The following is a 19,645-nucleotide window of genomic DNA, read 5'->3' as shown; positions in this document are numbered from 1 at the left end:
AAACGAGATTTTTATGATTTATTTTCCATTGATTTCGCTCAATTCGAAGAGAGAAGGAAACCCAAAACTTTGAGAAGGCATAAAATAAAGCATAATAACTATTAAGTGTTTAAATAGTACTAACTAAACTAAAACAGAAAGAAAACAGAAATCAAAATATACATACTTAGAGCCCAACAATAACATGGAATACAACAACAACAAACAAACAAACATACAAACAACAAGCTGGTGTCTCATTTGCAGCGGAAGTCGCAAGAAAAGCCCAAAAATTACATTATTTGTTGAGTATTTTATTAATTATAAAATTTCAATTGACAAGCGAGAAACAAAAACAAAAACTGATTATACATATATATATATATGCATATATATGTGTATATTTATATATATATAAATAATTATTTGATAGTTATGCTAAAAAATTATTTAAAAAAGTGGGAAAGGCGCACACGGCTTGCAAAAAGGGCTTAGACTGGGACCCAAAAGCCAATTAAAACCAACACAAGAGAAAACAAAAATAATAGAAATAAAATACTTCCCACTGGGTTCTAGGCCACGTTTCTACAGGCTAACAGCATCTATGATAAAACAGAAAACAAGAATTATATATATATAAATGGAAATTGCATGATGATGATGATGATGATGATGATGATGATGATGATGATGTGTGAAAAAGGTGTGAAGGGCCCGCAGCGCAGGCATAGGGCAGTAGACAGCAGGCAGAGGGCAGGGCAAGCGGTCGAGCAGATGCTGAGCAGACGATATGAAAGAAAACCCAGATACTAAATTAATAAGTAAAACAAAATGAAATTAATTAATAACAAATTTCAAAACAAAACAAAAACAAATGAAAAAACCAAAACCAACAAAACATTGAAAATAAAAAAAAAATACTAAAATGATTACAAAACAAAAAAAAAATTTACAAAAAAAATGCAGTGTTTCAATTGCATGGCTATTCCAACACACACACACATACACACATGCATGTATATATATTTATATATTTGCTTATTAACTATAAAAGATTGCTGGAAATCCGGGGGGCACATCGTCGCGGCCATGGATCAATCGTTCCACTGATTGGGCTGATGCCGCTTACTTGTCGCAGGACAGAAGCGCCGTCCGCACAGCCTCAGCCACGCAGGCATCCTCGGCGGCCATTCCTTAGTGGTGTGGGGGATAATCAATTTAAGTTTATTCAAATTCAATTTGACAGCTCAAGTCTATAGTCACCCATCGACTGGAATATGGTCAGTGCCTGCGCGTCCGGATAGTTAGCATTGAGTATAATGTCGCCCACCTCGCCGGCTATGGGCGCGGGCAGGCCGACCAGCTCGCTCCTGGCATTTGCCATGCAGTCCACATAGACCAGCGACTCCTTATAGATATCGGGGGCCACCTCGCCAAAGTGCACCTCGCCAGCGCCCACAGCTGAAAGCAAATCGACAGACGAGAGTTATGAGTGGTGTCTATACATAGGAAAAGCCATCAAGCTCTATGGATTCGCAGATCCCTCATATCACATAAGTTATTAAGGAATCATCATAGTAGATAAGCTGCCATGTCATGGAGTTCCAAGCGTACGTAGACTAGGCTAGGCAACAAGCCATACAGAGGACTTCCAGCTGGAACCAACAACCAGATGCTAAGGGACAAGTCCATTCATGGTTAGTCTATTTGTCCAAGACGTACCGTTGATGTGAACGGCGCGCTTGTCCTGCAGATCCTTGGCATAGATAATCGGCTCATGAGCGTAGGTGGCAATGCAGATGACATCCGCCTGTGCGACGGCTTCGCTTGCCAAGCTGCAGACCTTGATGTCGGGCAAGCCGGGCGCGTAGCAGCTGTCTCGGTCGTTGGTCATGCGCTGGCGCAACTCGTTGGCCAGCTGAACGGCCCGCGGTTCGGAGCGATTGTAGAGGCTTAGCTGTTTCACCCGGAAATTGGCGCACATGGCGGCGGCATGTAGTTGGCCCTGGACGCCGCAGCCAACGATGGCCACGTTGATGTCCTTCTGATGCTCGGCGCTCGGACCGAAGCGGCGGAAGTATAAGTATTTGGTGGCCACTAGGGAGGCGGACACGGTGCGCCATGTGGTGATATCCGTGCCGGCCATCAGAGCCTCAAGCTCGCCCGTCTTCACGTTGAAGAGCAAAATGTTGGCGTTGATGCTCGGCAGCGGCGGCTGCAGCTGCTGGTTAGACCGGAATGATGTGACCACCTTGCAGGCCAGCGTCGAGCGGCCAACGTTGGTGGCATCGCCGCCAGTGCCGCCCTCCGACAGGCGATAGTTGCCCACAAAGGCGGGCATGGTCAGTAGCAGCTTGCTCGGATCCTTGCTGCAAAGGGTGATGCTTCGCGTTGGCTGATTTACGTAGGACTTAATATGGTTGCTTATGGAATGTTGATCGTCACAGCGCGCATGAGCTGGGTCAGCCCGGGCATTGGCTGACGGCATGACGACCGCCGTGAGCGCCGCCTCGACAGCTTCGTTTACCATTGGCCAGTTGAGGACGCGACGCACGGACTCCGCGCTGTAGAACACAGGTACCAGATGGTTCATTTTCAAGCGAGTTACTATTTTTAGCTACTTGGGAAGCTTCGCTCCGGACGGATCTTGAAGATGCAATGACGACTAAGTTAACATGCAGAAAAAAGTTAAACGCTAATATGACATTAAACGCATAGCCTGCTAATACAACTAATGGAATATCAAATCAAATATGTAAATCCAAATATATTACGTTACGCATTTGCAACCTGCTCGTTATCAACTGCCTTTCATAACAGTGATCTCAGATCACTTTCAACTGTTTATGGCCGTTCAATACCAGATTTAACACATTTTATTTAGTATTTTTTGGGATATTGTATAAATATATCGATATCGCGGTCAGGTCTGCAAAGTGCATTATGAGAATTGCTCTACTATTGAGTTATTTCGCATATAAAAATATTATTAATATCTTATGTTTTTCAATTGTGAAATAAATTTTTTACATTTTTAAATATTTTCTTTACTTTAGTACTGTTAGTGTTATCTTTCAGTGTGGCTGTGTTGCAGTTTACATTCCCTACTATTTCTATGTTAACATTCAGAGAAAGCCATATTATTAACATACTTCAAATGTTATCTTACAGTGAATGTTGTGGTGCAATTTACATTCCTATTTTCAATGTTAACTAACAGAGACGTGTTTTTTAGTATTTTAAATATACATTCGATATGCGTCACAAGCTCACTGCTATGATTTAATATCGATACATAACAGCACTGCTGCCAGCTATCGCGGTTATTTCCGTTGGCCATTTAAACAAATCAAAATTGTACATGATATATAGAGTTAAAGAAAAATACATTAAGTCCCAAAATATCCATGTTGAAATAAAAAACTTCGTCTTCAAATAGGTCAACTATTTTAGCTAATTTGGAGCAAACTTTGTAATATCGTACGTTTCTACATATTGCGCTCGTCCAAATAGGTTGTTTTTCTAAGGGCTCCATGTGGATATCTTCGCTAATTATTGTTAGATTTCTTTTAATGCCAAATATCAAAAAAAGCAATTGGCCAAATGGATGAAAGAAGCTGCTAGCAGAATCCCCAAAGAGTCAAAATCAAAAAAACCTTTTTGATATTGTATTAAAGCAGAGGCTCATTAGAAGCTTTCAAACAGACGAAAACGTGTGACAAAACATTCCATTTCCATATTGATTCACCCTGTAAACCTAGCAGCCTCTACACAGATTTATTTGAAAGCTTCAACAATTGTTTCAGAGCTATAATTTTATGCAAAAACCCCACTGTGCTGCCCATGGGAGGAGCTGATGATCTGTCTGCTGGCGTCGGCTAGTGTCCTGCTTGTAAGCTGTCTCATCTCAGTCAAATGGACTGATAGAGGATCTATATCGTTGAGTCAAGCCGTAGCTAATTATCAAGAACTGGCCTTAGAGCGAGGCTAAAGTACTTTCATTTAAATGGCTCGCTTTTCATCTTAGCCCTTGCATTTTCCCAGCACGGCTGTGGGCGTGAAAGCATTTTCACTTGTGTGTTGGGAGTGCTCCGATCGCAAAAAGAGACGCAACACGAACCGCGAAAAGAAATAATACCACAAAAGGGAAAACATATGGCTGGGCGGGCTCTGTGCTGCGGTTGCTGCCGTAGCTGATTCTCGCTACTGCTGCTGCTGCTACAGCTTGGCGGCGAGTGACATGTTCATCTCGGCATCTTAATGTCGAAACTGAGTCAAGCCCCTGACATCGTCTGCCTCATTTGCGAAAGTGAAAAGCGTTTCCCGTCGCTGCAGCCACAGCAGCCACAGTGGCCGCAGCAGCTGATAGGAAAAATTCATTTTTGCTATTGCATTGTTTTGCCTGGCTGCGAATTGTTTCTCTTCAGCTACTAATTCAAATTTTGACATAATTTTTAACTTTCTCACTTTTGTCTTGGCGCCTATCAGTGCAATTTCTCTTGACTTGACCTTTTCGCGCAGCATCAGCGCCCGCGACCGCTCGCCCCGACCGCAGCTCCACCCTCAGCGGCAGTGGCTGTCGCCTTTGTGGCTGGCACGGCCTTGGGAATTGCATTTGCTGTTGATTTATTCGCACCACCATCAGCACCACAAATCAAAGTCAATTGCCGGCTGATGCTGACTCACCAGCCACCCCAGACTCCTGCCTGGAGTCGAACCTGTTGAGCCTGCACAGCGAAGCGAGCCCTCGCGCCTTGCCTCGCACTGGTTCTGAGTGGCTTGACCTTGGTTTGATCTGCGGTAAGTGGCCGGCCATAAGTTTTTGGCGTTGCCATTGCGCAAGCGTTGCGCCCCAAATCCGAAGCCAAATGCGAATTTGAATCCAAAATTGAATACGAAAAGTGAATTGTCGCCGACACTTTGAATAAATTGTTTGGCGATTTGGCAAGCGCCAAAAATTAAATGTAAACCAAACAGCGAGCAGCGAACACCGAACACCGAACATCGAACACAGGCACCAAACTCCGAACTCCAAACACCCAAATCATATGCGAACACGAGCCGAAACAAAAGCAAGAAAAAATTGAGAAAAATTAAGCGATCCAATCACTATTAAATGCATAAGCAACAACAACAACAACTAAAACAATAACAACAACAAATTATTATTAACAATTTGCGTCAAAACAAATGCAAATGTTTTGGGCTTTAGCACTTTGCCATTAGCTTTGTAACTGTAAAAGCTGAAAATAATGAATACAACTTCAATTATAACATTCATAAAATATTAATAAAATTTTAATTAATATTCATCAAATGTATTAAATACATTTTATTAAAACCCGAAAAAAGGATTTAATTAAATTAAATAATTATAAAATGGTAGTTTTTTATTTAATTAAATGTTATTGAAATAAAAATTAAATTTAATTAAATATTGGCAAAATATTAATTTAATTTTCTAAAATATAAATAAAATATTATTTATTAATTAATTAAATTATTAAATATTTATTTTATTGAATTTTATATGCATAAAATAATAATTAAATTCAATTAAATGTTCAATCGCGATCAGTCGTTCGACCTGTAAAGACGTGAATTCGAACAGCCTTCGCTTAAGCTCTACTGCTGCAGAGTTCTAAAAATAGAACTTTGCGGTGCATTCTTCAACGCAACAGCAACAAAAACCGCACACGCAGCGTTTTCTTATCGCTTGCTTCCGCGTAACTCAATTGCTTTAATTGCAATTTACGAAATTTCGTCGCTTGGCGCGAGTGCGCCTGCACTCAAAAGCACAATCCGCGATGACATCTAATGTCAATAACCTCGCTACAGCTGTAAAGGTAAATGCAGAAATGCAAGCCCAGCTTAACGTTGTGATGGCAAATAGGCAAGCCTCCATCATGCCAATAAACTCAAAAATAGATATCGCCTCCGTGCAAGGCATCACTAACAACAAAAACACGAAACGTAAACAGCCAAATTCACCAAAAACCATCAAGAAAAGGCTCATCTTCGACGAACCAAGCACCAGCAATGCAGCATTAATATCAGAAAATCGATTTTCACTGCTCGTAGAAGAAGATGAAGACTACAGCGAATCACCTGTAGCTCCAGAAGCCCCAGTATTGACCGACCAGCAAACTACACCGAAACCTCGTCCGCCCCCCATATGGTGTCCAAACATCAAGTCTGTGGCCCTACTTCAACAGATAATAGATAAAGTAATTGATGCTAAATCATACGTAATTAAGCCAAAGAAGAATAACATAGGTGTATTAACCCAATGCAGTGAGGACTATCGCAGAGTTATAGACCACTTTACTAAGCTGGAATTGGAGTTCCACTGCTACCAGCTTAAGGAGGACAAACCATATAGAGTCGTGTTCAAAGGGCTTCACTCCAGCACTGATACAACACTAATTAAAAAGGAATTGGAAACCAAAGGCCACACAATTACAAATGTGCACAACCCACTGAGCCGTATGGACAAAACACCGCTAAATATATTTTTTGTTGACGTGGCTCAGGCCCCCAACAACAAAGAAATTTTGGACATTCGAGTTGTCTGCAGGCAACGCTGCACAGTGGAACTGCCAAGAAGATACAACGACCTGACACAATGCCATCGCTGTCAAGAATTTGGACACACACAACGCTACTGCCACAAAGCTCCCAGATGTGTGCGTTGCGCCGGGAAACACGCATCCAAAGACTGCACCCGCGAAAAGGACCAGGCACCAACTTGTGTGCACTGTGAGTTACAGCACCCAGCCAACTATAAGGGCTGCCAAGTATACAAGCGGTTGCGCAAATTGCAATCCCCAGCACAAAAAAGGAGTCCCACACAAACACCGTCTACGGGTCCGAGTACTGCTTCCGAAATTACAAGGCCCCGGAGCATTACCCAAGCCACGAGCTTTGCAACGCCTATTAGTGGTGTTTCTTACGCACAGGCCGCTAGAGGTGGACCGTCAAATAAGAATACCACAAGTGACACTTTGTTCACTGAAATGCTTCAGCAACAACAACGTCAGTTTGACGCAATTAATGCCGAGCTCAAAGCGATGCGAGAAGTACAATCCCAACAAGCAACCATGCTAAACAGTTTAATGGCCATCATAACCAAGCTTGCCTACAAATAATGGCTTTACGTGTGGGTATCTGGAACGCCAATGGCCTGAGAAACAAGACTCAGGAACTGGCTGCGTTTCTCTCACAAGAAAACATAGATATAATGTTAATAACAGAAACTCATGAGTGCCCCACTACACAAATTTTCGGATACGAACACTATCAGGCTCATGGTGAAGGAGCAAACTGCTTTGGTGGATCCTCAATCCTCATACGAGCAACAATACCGCATACACCTTTACTGCCAATTTGCAACGCAACAATGCAGGTCTCAGCCATCACCCTGCCTACGTCTATTGGAGCGATCGAAGTTGCGTCAATTTATCTTCCGCCAAACACTGGTCTGTGTGATCATCACATGGAACAGGTTCTAGGCCAAAGGTTGAATAAGACCCTCATCGGCGGCGACTGGAATGGATGGCACCCATTTTGGGGAAGCAATAGTGCGAATCGTCGCGGAGAAGTCATATTTGAGGCGATTCAAAACTTACAATTCAGCATATTGGCGACTGGAGCCCCCACCCGTTACCCAATTAATGGACACAGGCCCTCGGCAATCGACTTCGCTGTCTACAAAGGCATCTGTGACCGGCAATTGACCATTGAAGAATCCTTGGACCTATCCTCTGACCACCTGCCACTAATAGTCACAATCCACGCGCAGCCACAGCCCTTGCCCATTAGGAAACAACTACTGCCAGCAGGATCAGATTTAGGAGTCTTTAGGCGCGAGCTCCATTACTCTTTGCACATAGAAATGGAACTTAACACTCCTGAAGACGTGGACTACGCAGCAAACAAACTGCAGGAAGAAATAGTCAAAGCTGCGCACCAAGCCGCCCCACCATCTTGCCAAACAAGACAACAGTCTCCGTACAACATCCCCCTCACCTTGGAGGCCCAACACCTACTAATACACAAAAGATGGGCCAGGAGACGCTGGTTAAGATTACGCACGCCTGATGCCAAATCCATGTACAACGAAGCCACGAGGCATCTTAAAGCTGCTCTCGCCCTGCTTCAAAAGAGGTGTATCAGCGATGCGCTGGTACGAGCTGAATCGCCCACTGACGCAGAGTTTCAATTATGGAAATTTACAAGAAAGCTCAAACGGCAGCCAATACGACGTCATCCCATTCGGAGCATTTCTGGTTCCTGGCACATTGGAGACGAAGCTCAAGCTGAGGCTTTTGCAAACCACCTTCAAGACCAATTCACGCCGGTGATTACCGCAGAGGCCTCAGAAATCGAAGCAACAGAAGACATCGTTCTCTCGCCCCTCCCAGCTGAAGACCAGATAACTGGATGTACAAAAGAAGAGGTTCTTGAACACATCAGAAGAGTGAAGGCAAAAAAATCCCCTGGATATGATCTAATAAACGGCAGAGTCCTTAGAGCACTGCCTGACTCCACCATAGACTACATAACTATGGTGTACAACGCCATGCTCCGCATCCGGCACTTTCCAGCCTGCTGGAAGCGCGCCGTGATTGTGATGATTCCTAAGCCTGGCAAACCCGTGGGAGAAATTGAGTCGTACAGACCAATTAGCCTGTTGCCAGTACTCTCCAAAATATTCGAAAGAATATTTCTGGAACGAGTACTGACACATCTGGGACGCCAGGAGGCCATTCCAAACCATCAGTTTGGCTTCAGGAGACAGCATGGAACACCGGAACAGGTTCACAGAGTTGTGCACCATATCCTTGGAGCCTTTGAAGAAAAGATGTACTGCTCTGCCGTCTTTTTAGACATCAAACAGGCGTTTGATCGAGTTTGGCACCTGGGACTGCTGCAGAAAGTGAGGACCACCCTTCCAGCCCCATTTTTCGCGTTGCTATCCTCATACCTTATTGGAAGAACCTTCCAAGTGTCAAGGGGGCAAACAGTATCCTTGACTAGACCAATTATGGCTGGAGTACCACAGGGTAGTGTTCTAGGCCCAACACTTTATACTTTATTCACAGGAGATATGCCAACTCCCGAGCCAAATATAGGAAGTACAGATGCAGTACTCATAGCGACCTATGCAGATGACACCGCCATCTTATCACGTCACGTATCTGCGCAAGAAGCTTCAGACTCACTACAAAAATATCTGGACTCTTTCGGACGCTGGGCAAAACGGTGGTGTATCACCATTAATGCACAAAAGTCTGTACATACTACCTTCGCCACTAGAAGAGGAGATTGCCCAAGCGTTGCATTGGGGCCCACTATTCCCAAAGCCTCAAAAGTAAAGTACCTTGGTATCACTCTTGACAGAAGGCTGACTTTTAAAGCGCACATAAGTCAAGTAACCTCAAAATGCAAAAGCAAGCTAAAAACCCTCGACTGGATGCTGAGAGCTTCAAGCAAGTTGTCTTACAGCAGCAAGGCCGCCATCTACAAGGCAATAGTTGTCCCAACCTTCGTATATGGTATCTCTCTATGGGGCTCCTCGGCGAAGACTACAAGGAACAAAATTCAGACCCTGCAGAATAAAGCACTACGCAGATGGACTGGAGCCAGCTGGTTTGTAAGAAACTCAGTCTTACATAGGGATTTAGCAATTCCCACAGTTGCTGAACTCATTGGGCGACACAGTTCAAGATACGCGGACAGACTTGCAGCGCATCCTAACCATCTCGCAAGCAACCTGGCTATAAACAACAATAGGCGAAGACTGAAGAGATTGCATCCTCTAGACAATATTAGAACTAATTAAGATAGTAGCTACAAGTGCAGAATAATTGGCATATCTGCCCTCCCATTAGTTAAGGTTTAGAGCTAAATGCGCTATAGAGTCTAAGACAATAAGCTGCAACAAAATAAAGAAATAAAAACGAAAAAAAAAAAAAAAAAAAAAATTAAATGTTATAAAAATATGAATTGAATTTAATTAAATTAAAACATTTATGTTTCTTACATATTTTTATTTTTTTTTAATATTTATTAATTTTATTTTTTATTTTTATTTGAATATTTGAAAAGATTTTACGTTTCATAAATTTTCTTGATAAATTACAAAATTAAAAAAAAGTTTTTGTTTTATGATATTTGAAGCGATTTTTTTGCAAATTTTCTAGATAAATAGGCTTCGTAGGTCCGTGGCATAGATCTTGCCTAGTTAAGTAATTGCTCAATACTTATTTACAAAAAAATATATTTATTTTTTAGCAAATCCATTAACAACAAAATCTTCTACTTTTTCTATAATCTGTCTCGTTATGCTAAGGTCTTAACTCTTCTGCTTCAAACTACCTTTACACAGAGAGCCATTTTCTGCTGAAGCAAACGACGATCAAAGAAACCAACAATTTTTTGTGAGCTGTGAGTCACATTTGCTGAAGTCGAATATGTAATCTGTAATCTGAAAAGTTCTATCACTTTCGCAAGAGTGAGTGAGAGAGAGGGAGAGGCAGGCAGAGCGGATGCTGCTTAATTTAGAGACTTGTTAAAAATTGTAAGAATATAAATTTGAAGAGAGGAAATACTACTTTAAGATGCCTTTACTCTCTTTTTAATGTATCTCGATGCTAATGCAATAAAATGCACTTTAAATTAGAGGATCTCGCTCAATTTCAAACAACAAACCTTAAGGAGATTCCGAAAAGTCACTTTTGATTACTAGTTACCAAATTAAACAGTTCAATAATAAAATTTTAAACGAATCAAATGCTGGAATATGAGATGAGATAAGTGCTGAGAAGCTAAAATGAAATTAGCTAAGAAATTTCCATTTCTTAGTTTTATTTATTTATTTATTTATTTTTTGGTTCCACTGAAAACATTTTTTAGATAACTAATTAGGAATATATATCTCTTTTATTATATTTGTATTTACTTATATTAATTTATAACATTTTTTATATGTATACATTTTTTATCATGTATAAATGACCTATTACATATTATTATTATCATTATTATTATTATTATTATTATTATTATTATTATTATTATTATTATTCTGTTATTGTTGCTATATATTTTTACTTAGTCTCTTTTTCTATAAATATATTTATGAAATATAACTCTTCTTCTTTTTCTTTCTGTTTTTGCTTTGTTTAGCACATCAAATTATATTTTTAGGCTAATATATGGCACAATACAGGTAGGTATATTATGGCGTAATATAGACAGCTATATTATTGCTTAATTAAAAAATCGGACTTCTGAATTTTGGAATCATTTTTGGAATTATTTGCCATTTGTCGAATGCAATTAAATACAAACAGGTGGGGCAAAACAGGTCTATTTACTATATATATTTATTTATATATATATATTAAAATTAGGTATTAAAATTAGAAATCCGATTATAATAAGCAAATTTAAAAGCCACAGAGATTAAAAAATATATATATTTGTGAAATAAAAACCAGAAATAAAAAATAAATAAATATTCGATAAATGAAAACCAAAAAGAAATATATAAAATTTAAGAATATTTAAAATTTATTTTTTCTATTCAAAATAAACGTATTTTTATATATGTAAAGAAAAGAAAAATACAAAATTTTGAAAATTCTTAAATTTGATATATAAATATATCTGTGTGTTCATTGTGTCAGTGAGTGAGTGTAGTAGTTTAGTTAGTTAGTAGTTTAGTCTCTGTTAGAGTATTTGTCACTTTGGTGCTTTGTTCTAGTTGTTGAATCTTGTGTGTGCTGTGTGTGTGAGTGTGTGTGCTGGTGTCGCTTCAAGTTTTGTTTCAAGCTGCTGAAAAGCCAACACAAATTTTTTATTTATGCCATTTTTGTTGGCCTGGCGCTGGAGGCTTTTGAATTTGTAACTGTAACTTTAACTTTAACTGCTATGTTGGCGTATGGTGCAGTTGTTGTTGCTGTTGGTGCTGCTGCACCAGAACGTAGCCAAGTTGCCACACCTTTTTAATGTGCTGCCCTCGTTGGCATTGCCTATGCTGAGGTTTTTTTTTCATTTCAGTTTTCTGCTTCAGTTTCAGTTGTTGTTGTTGGTTTGTTTGTTTGTGTTTTTGTTTTAATGTGCGCCCGCACACTTAGTGCCCACACACACACACATATATGTGTCTGTGTGTGTAGACAAAAAGGAAAGTTGGCAACGCGAATGCGAAAAACTCAACCAGACCCAGAGACCAGAGCTGAGCTTTGTAGATCAATCTTAGCTGCGGACTTGGACTACCTTTTGCCGTTAGCCAGCGGCGGCGGCAGCGGCGCTCACTAAAATGTTGTTTGTCCTTGGAGAATGTAGCGGAAAAAATAAAAAAAAAATTACAAACATATGTAGCAAAGCTTTATAATAAAATATAGACTCACACAGAGATGCATACACACGCACATATATTTATCTATATGGAGCTGAGTGTGGATCGTGGCGTTGCCGTTAGGTTTCACGTTGGCGCCGCACCCATGCCGGCCATGCCCCTCCCAGCCGACCCCCACCCCCTAGCCCCTTTTCATTCATGCCATTCCTTTGGCTATGCCAAACGTCAGATTTAGATCGGCTGGCAATCATTGCCGTCAATAGTCATCAACTTTATTATTGTTATGCTAGTTGTTGCTCTTGTTTTTGTTGCTGTTATTATTATTGCCATTATTGATACAGAGAGCGAGGTGTACGTATCTCTTACAGTTCGCCTTTGTTTAATTGTTTCGATTATGATTGTAGTTTTTTGTTTTATTGCCACGACTTCCGTCTGGGCACTCGATAGACAACTTATTTCACTCGAGTCGAGCCTCGTATTGGACTCGACATCTACCCGAGATAAGCAGTTAATCAGTTCATTAAAATCGAAAAGAATTTCCGTGAAGGAGTCGCTATATCTCTATTGACCTATCATATTGACTTCCTAACTACTTTCTTCCTATGACTCTAATACTTGTTCACGCAGTGGAGAAGGGTATATAGGTTTTGTGCACTGACCATCCATCCAGTGTCTGTCTGGGCTTGGCCATAGGCAGTGGACTGACTACTTACATATAAGTCTCTTTTAGGGACGTAGCGTTGGTGTACCTACACAAAACACTGTTGAGCCTTCTCTCATTTATAATTCCTTTGAGAAACATTGCTTAAACTCAAGTCAAATTTGGGTAAAGTTAACATGAGTCGGGAATGAACTGCTCCATACGATGAATATTTGAAATTTTATTTCCTTAATGGAATTATATATTTAATCTTTTTTTTAAGAATTGCATAAATTTAAATCATAATAAAACATTTAATAAAATGATAAGCCAAGTTCAACAAAAGGCAACTATGAGTTATTAATTGGGTTATTGAATACAGTAGTGCTGATAACTTCAAGCTGTAAGCCTCTAAAAAAAACACAATAAGTATCTATGTTTAATGATTTAAAAGAAAAGGAAATAAATTGACATTATTATCTCTCCTATAAACATTTAAAAAATTGTGGATACATGGACACATATATTTATTTATATATATATATATATATATATAGTTATATATATATAATAAATATATAAATATATATCATAAAACATAGATAGTTATTGTGAAATTATGTATTAAGTTTAATATTAGAATTTAATTTGTTAAATTACAAATAATAACCTGTATTTAAATCATGTATGTAAAATAGACATCTTCATATATATAGTTACATATGTTATAATATATAATAATTTCTTAAAGCAATCTCAATTTTGGTATTGAAATGCTCAAAAACTATATACAAATTAGAAATACCCTATTTGATACTGACGAACTAGAAGTGTATATTGGTTTTAGACATCTTCTTCTAGCTATCTGTCCGTCCGCGAAGATACCATAGAATATTTGAAGAAATTTCTCGATATATATGAACTGGAAGATTAACAAGAGTTCGCTCTCAACTAGTATGTTACATATTTTGCATTCTTATTTGCATACGGTCACACTTATCTGTCTTTGGCAATAACTAATGCAATAACTCTTTGTCCACCGACTTAGCCAAGTTTCATAATGAACAAAATTTGCATAAATTGTAATCGAGTTGGACAAGTTAACGTTCGTATCCTTGCGCCCACAATGACAGCGAAACATTTCGCTAAATGTTTTAATGTTGATTGTTTATCATTAGCATATTTACGATATGCAATCGCCTCCTGCTCCCTGCTCGCTGTTCTCCTGCTCTCTTTCCTCTTCTTGCATGTAACGTTTCACATCTCGTTTCGTTTCAGTGGCAACTTATTTCGTTTCCATTTGTTGCGAGACGTCAGACGCGCCGTTTAGCTGAACAGAACAGAAGTATTGAAATTCTATATAGTTAATCATGTGAAATTGCTTGATTAATGAAGGTTTTTCTTAAATATATATGTCTATAAAGTAGAGCACCAATAACTGTATTCTTTATAGAATATATTGGCGCTCTACTTTATGTAGATACTTTAAGTCTGTATTTGTTTGGCTGTCATTTCATTTAACTTTTCGGCACCGATGATAACTATCATCGGCTATCGTCATGTAGAGCAAATTGTGAAAATTACACAAATGATAAATGCTGACAGCTGTGGCCATTAGTTAATGCCGCGCATCATGTCATTTATATAACCGAGAAGTCGTAAGTTCTAAATTGTGGGTCAGCTCGTTTCCAGGAAAGAAAGTAGAGCCAAATTCGTTGATTGGTCAGACTAGATTCTAAATAAAATGTGTTGACAATGAACAGAAACTCTATATATAAATTGAAATATGATTAATTGAAATAATATAAAAATATGTCAAAATAAAAAAATGATGTATATAATATACACATACATATATATGTTTATATAACATATAATATTTTAGAGATTCATAACTTTTAGTTGGCAGATCATAATTATATTTAAACAATAGTGTCATACAATTTTCTATCAAATAAAGGTCGTTTCATTGATGGTAACAATGTATTTCTTTGTTTTATTATCACTCAAACATGTATAACTCTACAAAAACTTGATGCATAGAGAAGAACTCGATTATATACATATAAATTATAATTAATATATACAAATATATTTATTTATGCTCATACAAATTCAATATATAAATAATCATTGAAAATTGTATTTAATATATATTTATAAATATGTATTTAATGCATTTTTTATGCCAAGCTGAAAGTCTCGCCAAAGCTGGTGTGAACGCAGCTTAAGTCGCAATGCGCTTTGTTCCACTGACAAACGCTTCAGAGCTTTGCCTTTGTGTTTGCCTTCGTCTTCGTCTTCGTCGTCGTCTTCGTCTTCGGCTTCGGTTGCGGCTTCGGCTTCAACTTGGGCTTTATCACATGGGCAATGTGCGCTTTAGTCGGTGTTGTGCATTCGGCCAGAGCTGACGTGAACTCGGAACATAAAGAGAGGGAGAGAGAAATAAACAATATCGAAAGAGTTGAGCAACTAGCGAACTGACGACGGCTTTTTTTTATCAATTGCGAACTTTGAGTGTTTGGCGCGCCAAGTGGATTCGAATCGTCATTGACTGTTCGATTGGCGAAGGAGTGTCACAAGTGATTTCCAGGCAGAAGTGGACGTCGCTCTCCACATCCATTTCGCCGGTAGCCCAAACGAACGAGTGTCAATTTAATTCGCGACTGCCAATTAGCCAAGTCGGTTAATGGCCCTGTACCATCATTATTATAATAATAATTTTTGTTAACCGCAAACAACAGTTATTTATTTGATTAATCGTCGCATGTTAAATGTTGTTAATTTCAGCTTGATAACAACTTTTCCACATCGGTTTTCATTTCTTTTTTTTTTTATGGTTTTTTTTTGCGACTTTGATACACGACATGAATTACGATTTACAATTTGAATAATGCTAAACAAATATTTTCGATAATTCTGTGCGCACTTTTTGCTCTGCCACAACAAAGAATATTTGTGTGTGCGTGTGTGTGTGTCCGTGTGTGTAGTGTGATGTGCTATTGATTTTTTTACTTTTTGGCTCAACCTGTTTTAGATCTGGTATCCCGATCGGTGAGCCAAGCCGAATTCCAGCCACATATTGAGGTAAGCTGATTAATTCTTCTCTAATTATAGCCACAATTCGATAGCTTTATATGATATGTTATAAATGCGTCTTTAAACCTATATCAGACATAAATTCCAATCATATTCATCCAAGTAGACTGCCCGTCGCAGTCGCAATCGCAGCTATCGCAGATCTAATTTATGCCAGACTTGAGGCCAAAGTCTTGGACAAATGTGTCTCAGAGCTCCCAAGCGTCTAGTTTTCTGCAACGCTGCACACTCAGCTGCCCCCAGAGGAAGCTCCAAGCTGTGCGAACAAAGCGAACCACTTAGAACGCACAGCATTGCTAGTCGCATATCGAATACTCTTACAAACGTAATTCATTCACACTGTTCTGTCTGCTTATCTCTATTTATGTCTTGTCTACATCCTTGGTCTTTATCTAATGAAAACTTTTATTGACTCTCTATCTCCATATTGATTGCAGTCCATAACAATCATGTAGCTCAAACTCCAAAGCACCTGCTTTGGCAGGTGTTACATGCTTTGTGACTGCATCATTATACACTGGGGTAGGGCAGTTTAGCACGGAGAATCACTTCCGAGCCAGTTGCACTGAACCGCAACAATCAAGGCGATGCATGCGGCCATCGATGCTCACCGGTGGCCATTCGAGCTGTCAACTTTTCGTTGACCTTGCCCCACACACAAATGCGTGGCAGGTGGCATAAATATGTTGCCATGCCCTGACAGGAAGTGCATTAAAAGCGGAACATTTTTTAATTCTATTCTGAATCTAGATAAACCAGCATAAATCTGGCATTGAGCCAAAAGTTTTCCTGCTTGATCTGGAAATATATTTTTTCAGTACTAGAGCAGCTCAAGGATCTTTCTCTTATACCCTTCGCAGCCCACCTTTAGTTTGAATAATGTTTTAGCTAACAATCAGCAGTTGGCATGGTCGAGCCCAAGAAATATATATATTTTTGATCAGAGCTGAGTTTTTCTTTACCTTCTTAAGACGTGTGCCTACAAAAGCTGGTGTTATTAATACTTTTAGTGCAAATAACAAGTATCAGGTTTTTTATAAATAAGAATAGAGTTAGCCGACGATTTTTAATTGGAGAGCTACAAAATCATATCAACTTTATGTTAGGCTGCAAATTGTGTAAGACTGCTCAATAGATACTGCTCAAATAGAGCCTAACTCAGGGCGCTAAGACATCTCATCAGCCGTTGTCAAGCCGTGTTCCTTGTATGAGCTGCACAGCACTAGAAGCTTACCATATGCATTGTCATTGGCTTATCCCGTTGAAACCTTGGCTTAATGACATGTATGCTTATAGATTTATACACCTTCGTATAGAAAATAAATAAAAATCTTTATATATATAAAATTAAGTTTATTTAACATTTCTAGTGTTGTAGGAGTTTTGAACTTTGTTTTTCCCATTTAAGGGAGCTGCTCTGATTTCGTTATTTTTATAAACTCTTTTGTCTGATTGCATTTTGCATACATTTTTTTCGTACGCAACTGAATAGTTGCTTGGCCAAAAGCTATGTGCGCCACCACCCTTTGACCTGACCCAGTTCCATATGTCGCGTCAGCGCAGAACCATTTGGACTAGTTCCAGTTTCAGTTGCAGTTTCAGTTTGTTTTCCCCAATGGGCGACGCACCCTGCTTAACGCCCACTTTCATTTCGTTTCATTTCGTTTCGTTTTCCATGCAGTCACGTTTCGTTTCCATTTCGTTGCCGACGCAGCGCACTGTTCGCTGCTCGCAGTTCTCTGCTGGCAGTCCAGTAGCCACTGACAGTAGACAGTAGACAATAGACGGTAGCTGTAGCCATAGCTATAGCTGTTTGCCTCTATCGCGTTTGGCGGTTCTTTTGAAAACGGTGCGATCGATCGGAGCACCAAATAACGACTTTTTGGCACGCGCTGCCTTTCATTTTGGCTCTATTTATGTGTGCGCTCGATGCGTGTTTTTTATTGTAAACTTTAATTGATGTTTATTTATTTGTTTTTGTTTTGTGCATCAAGTGAAGTGAAATAGTTGGGGCAGCGCACGGCGACTGGAAAAAGGTATTTTGTCATATGCATATTAATAAAGTCGACCTCAAAAATTGGGCATTTGTATGTGCACTGCGCCCTCGAGTATGTGAAAGTACTCCAAACTTTTCATTTTGCGCAATTCAATTTATCAAATTGAATGCGAACATATATATCTTTATCTTGGGTTTTTTTAATGGATCTAGTGAAAATATATTAAATCTGTGAGCGTGATTGATAATTTGATCTTTCAGCTTGGTATTTAGATTTCGTTTCACACTCTTCTGAATGCTGCCTTTAGCGATTGTTTGAAATCGTAATTAAAAACTTTGCTTTACCGTTTAATTTCTTAAGTTTCGTCTACATTTTGATTGAGGAAAATTTGTAATTGGAATTTTCAAGATCGTCTGTCATCGATAAGTTATGAGCTCTTTTAATTGTATGCAAGTTTCGAGACTTTTTTGTATAATACTTTTCTTTTATACTTTAGTTGTTGTTGTTGTTGTTGTTGTTGTTGTTGTGGCCGTTGTCGCTGGCTTACTTTGGCAGCTTTCTTGCATAATAAACAAGATCAGCGCACAATGTGCAACATTAGGCCAATGTTGGTACGTGGACACTGGCACCGGGCATCGGGGACACGACAACGGGCGCTAAACTGCTAAGAAAACAGAAACCAAAAACCACAACAACAACAAATCGGTGACCGAAAGCCAAGACAATAACAACAACAACAACAACAACAACAACAACAACGACTGTGACTGCTTTTGCTCTCGTTTATAGTGCTCTGCTCTTAGCTGCGTGCGGCACATGGCCAATTCGGATATGGCGGCTCTATGTGGCATGTCACACAGTTGCCCAGTGCCCGTTGCCCGTTGCCAGTTGTCCAGGCTCACGTGCAGCGCATGCCGCATTCGTTGTGAACCTGCTGCCAAAATAAAAATAAGATAAACAAACAAAACAAAACAACAAAATCGCCATTCGCAGAGCTCAACGCTAAGCCGTTGCCATCGCGGCAACTGCAACTGCAACTGTAACTGTAACAGTAAATGTAACTGTAACTGTAACTGTGTCGCTCCAGCTTCAGCTCCCGCTCCAGCTCCAGCTCCAGCTTCACCTCTGCTGCTGCTGCTCCATTTTGGCAATCTCTTGGTCTTTGCCAAACAATTTGTGACTGTCCGTCTGCAGCGAAAAAACTACTTGCTACATACATGTGTGCATGTATCTGTGCATGTGTATATGTGCATGTATGTGTGAATGTGAATATACATAAGCACACATGCACATCTCTGCATACATAACACACATGTGTGCATGCATATAGGCATATGTATGCATGCGAGTGTATGTGTGTGTGTATATCAGTGTATACATACATATACACATACACTCACACACACAAATCTGTTGTGGAGTTATTGTCCATTGTGATACAGTTGGGCAACTGCTGCAAGAACCTTCGATAAGCTGGAAAAGCATTTGCTAATATATGAATTTCTAGCTTAAAACATTGATCAAGATACGTAATTTAAATATAATAAACAAAAATAAATATCTTAA

At 39.4% G+C, this 19,645-nt stretch overlaps 2 protein-coding genes across 4 annotated transcripts in view; one reads left to right on the top strand and one right to left on the bottom strand.

The window, feature by feature from the left end:
* Window positions 1-434: 434 nt before the first annotated feature.
* LOC111603352 (ketimine reductase mu-crystallin) lies at window positions 435-2,636 on the bottom strand. 2 transcript variants are annotated; one of them, XR_002751678.2, is made up of 4 exons: window positions 1,702-2,636; window positions 1,243-1,440; window positions 1,026-1,172; window positions 435-756 (listed from the first exon to the last, which is right to left on the bottom strand). XR_002751678.2 is itself a non-coding variant. In XM_023320898.2 (3 exons), the coding sequence occupies exons 1-3, from the start codon at window positions 2,570-2,572 to the stop codon at window positions 1,105-1,107; spliced, it is 1,137 nt and encodes a 378-aa protein (XP_023176666.2). In that variant the 5' UTR covers window positions 2,573-2,636; the 3' UTR covers window positions 939-1,104. The 2 variants fall into 2 exon arrangements, 1 of the variants encoding a protein (XP_023176666.2); XM_023320898.2 differs by lacking the exon at window positions 435-756 and having other exon boundaries at window positions 939-1,172.
* Window positions 2,637-15,973: 13,337 nt separating this feature from the next.
* The window catches only part of LOC111603358, a 46,606-nt gene continuing 42,934 nt past the window's right edge, over window positions 15,974-19,645 (top strand). Inside the window, exon 1 of one of the 2 annotated variants that reach the window (XM_023320905.2) lies at window positions 15,974-16,070. The gene's annotated coding sequence lies outside the window, so the exon portion shown is untranslated. Of the gene's footprint in view, window positions 16,071-18,006; window positions 18,119-19,645 lie in introns of those variants that run through there. The other variant, XM_023320904.2, reaches the window with a different exon arrangement.

Source organism: Drosophila hydei, unplaced genomic scaffold (assembly GCF_003285905.1).
Source record: "Drosophila hydei strain 15085-1641.00,03,60 unplaced genomic scaffold, DhydRS2 tig00000250-arrow-arrow-pilon, whole genome shotgun sequence".
Taxonomy (NCBI): domain Eukaryota; kingdom Metazoa; phylum Arthropoda; class Insecta; order Diptera; family Drosophilidae; genus Drosophila; species Drosophila hydei.
This window is presented reverse-complemented; position numbering and strand designations above follow the sequence as displayed.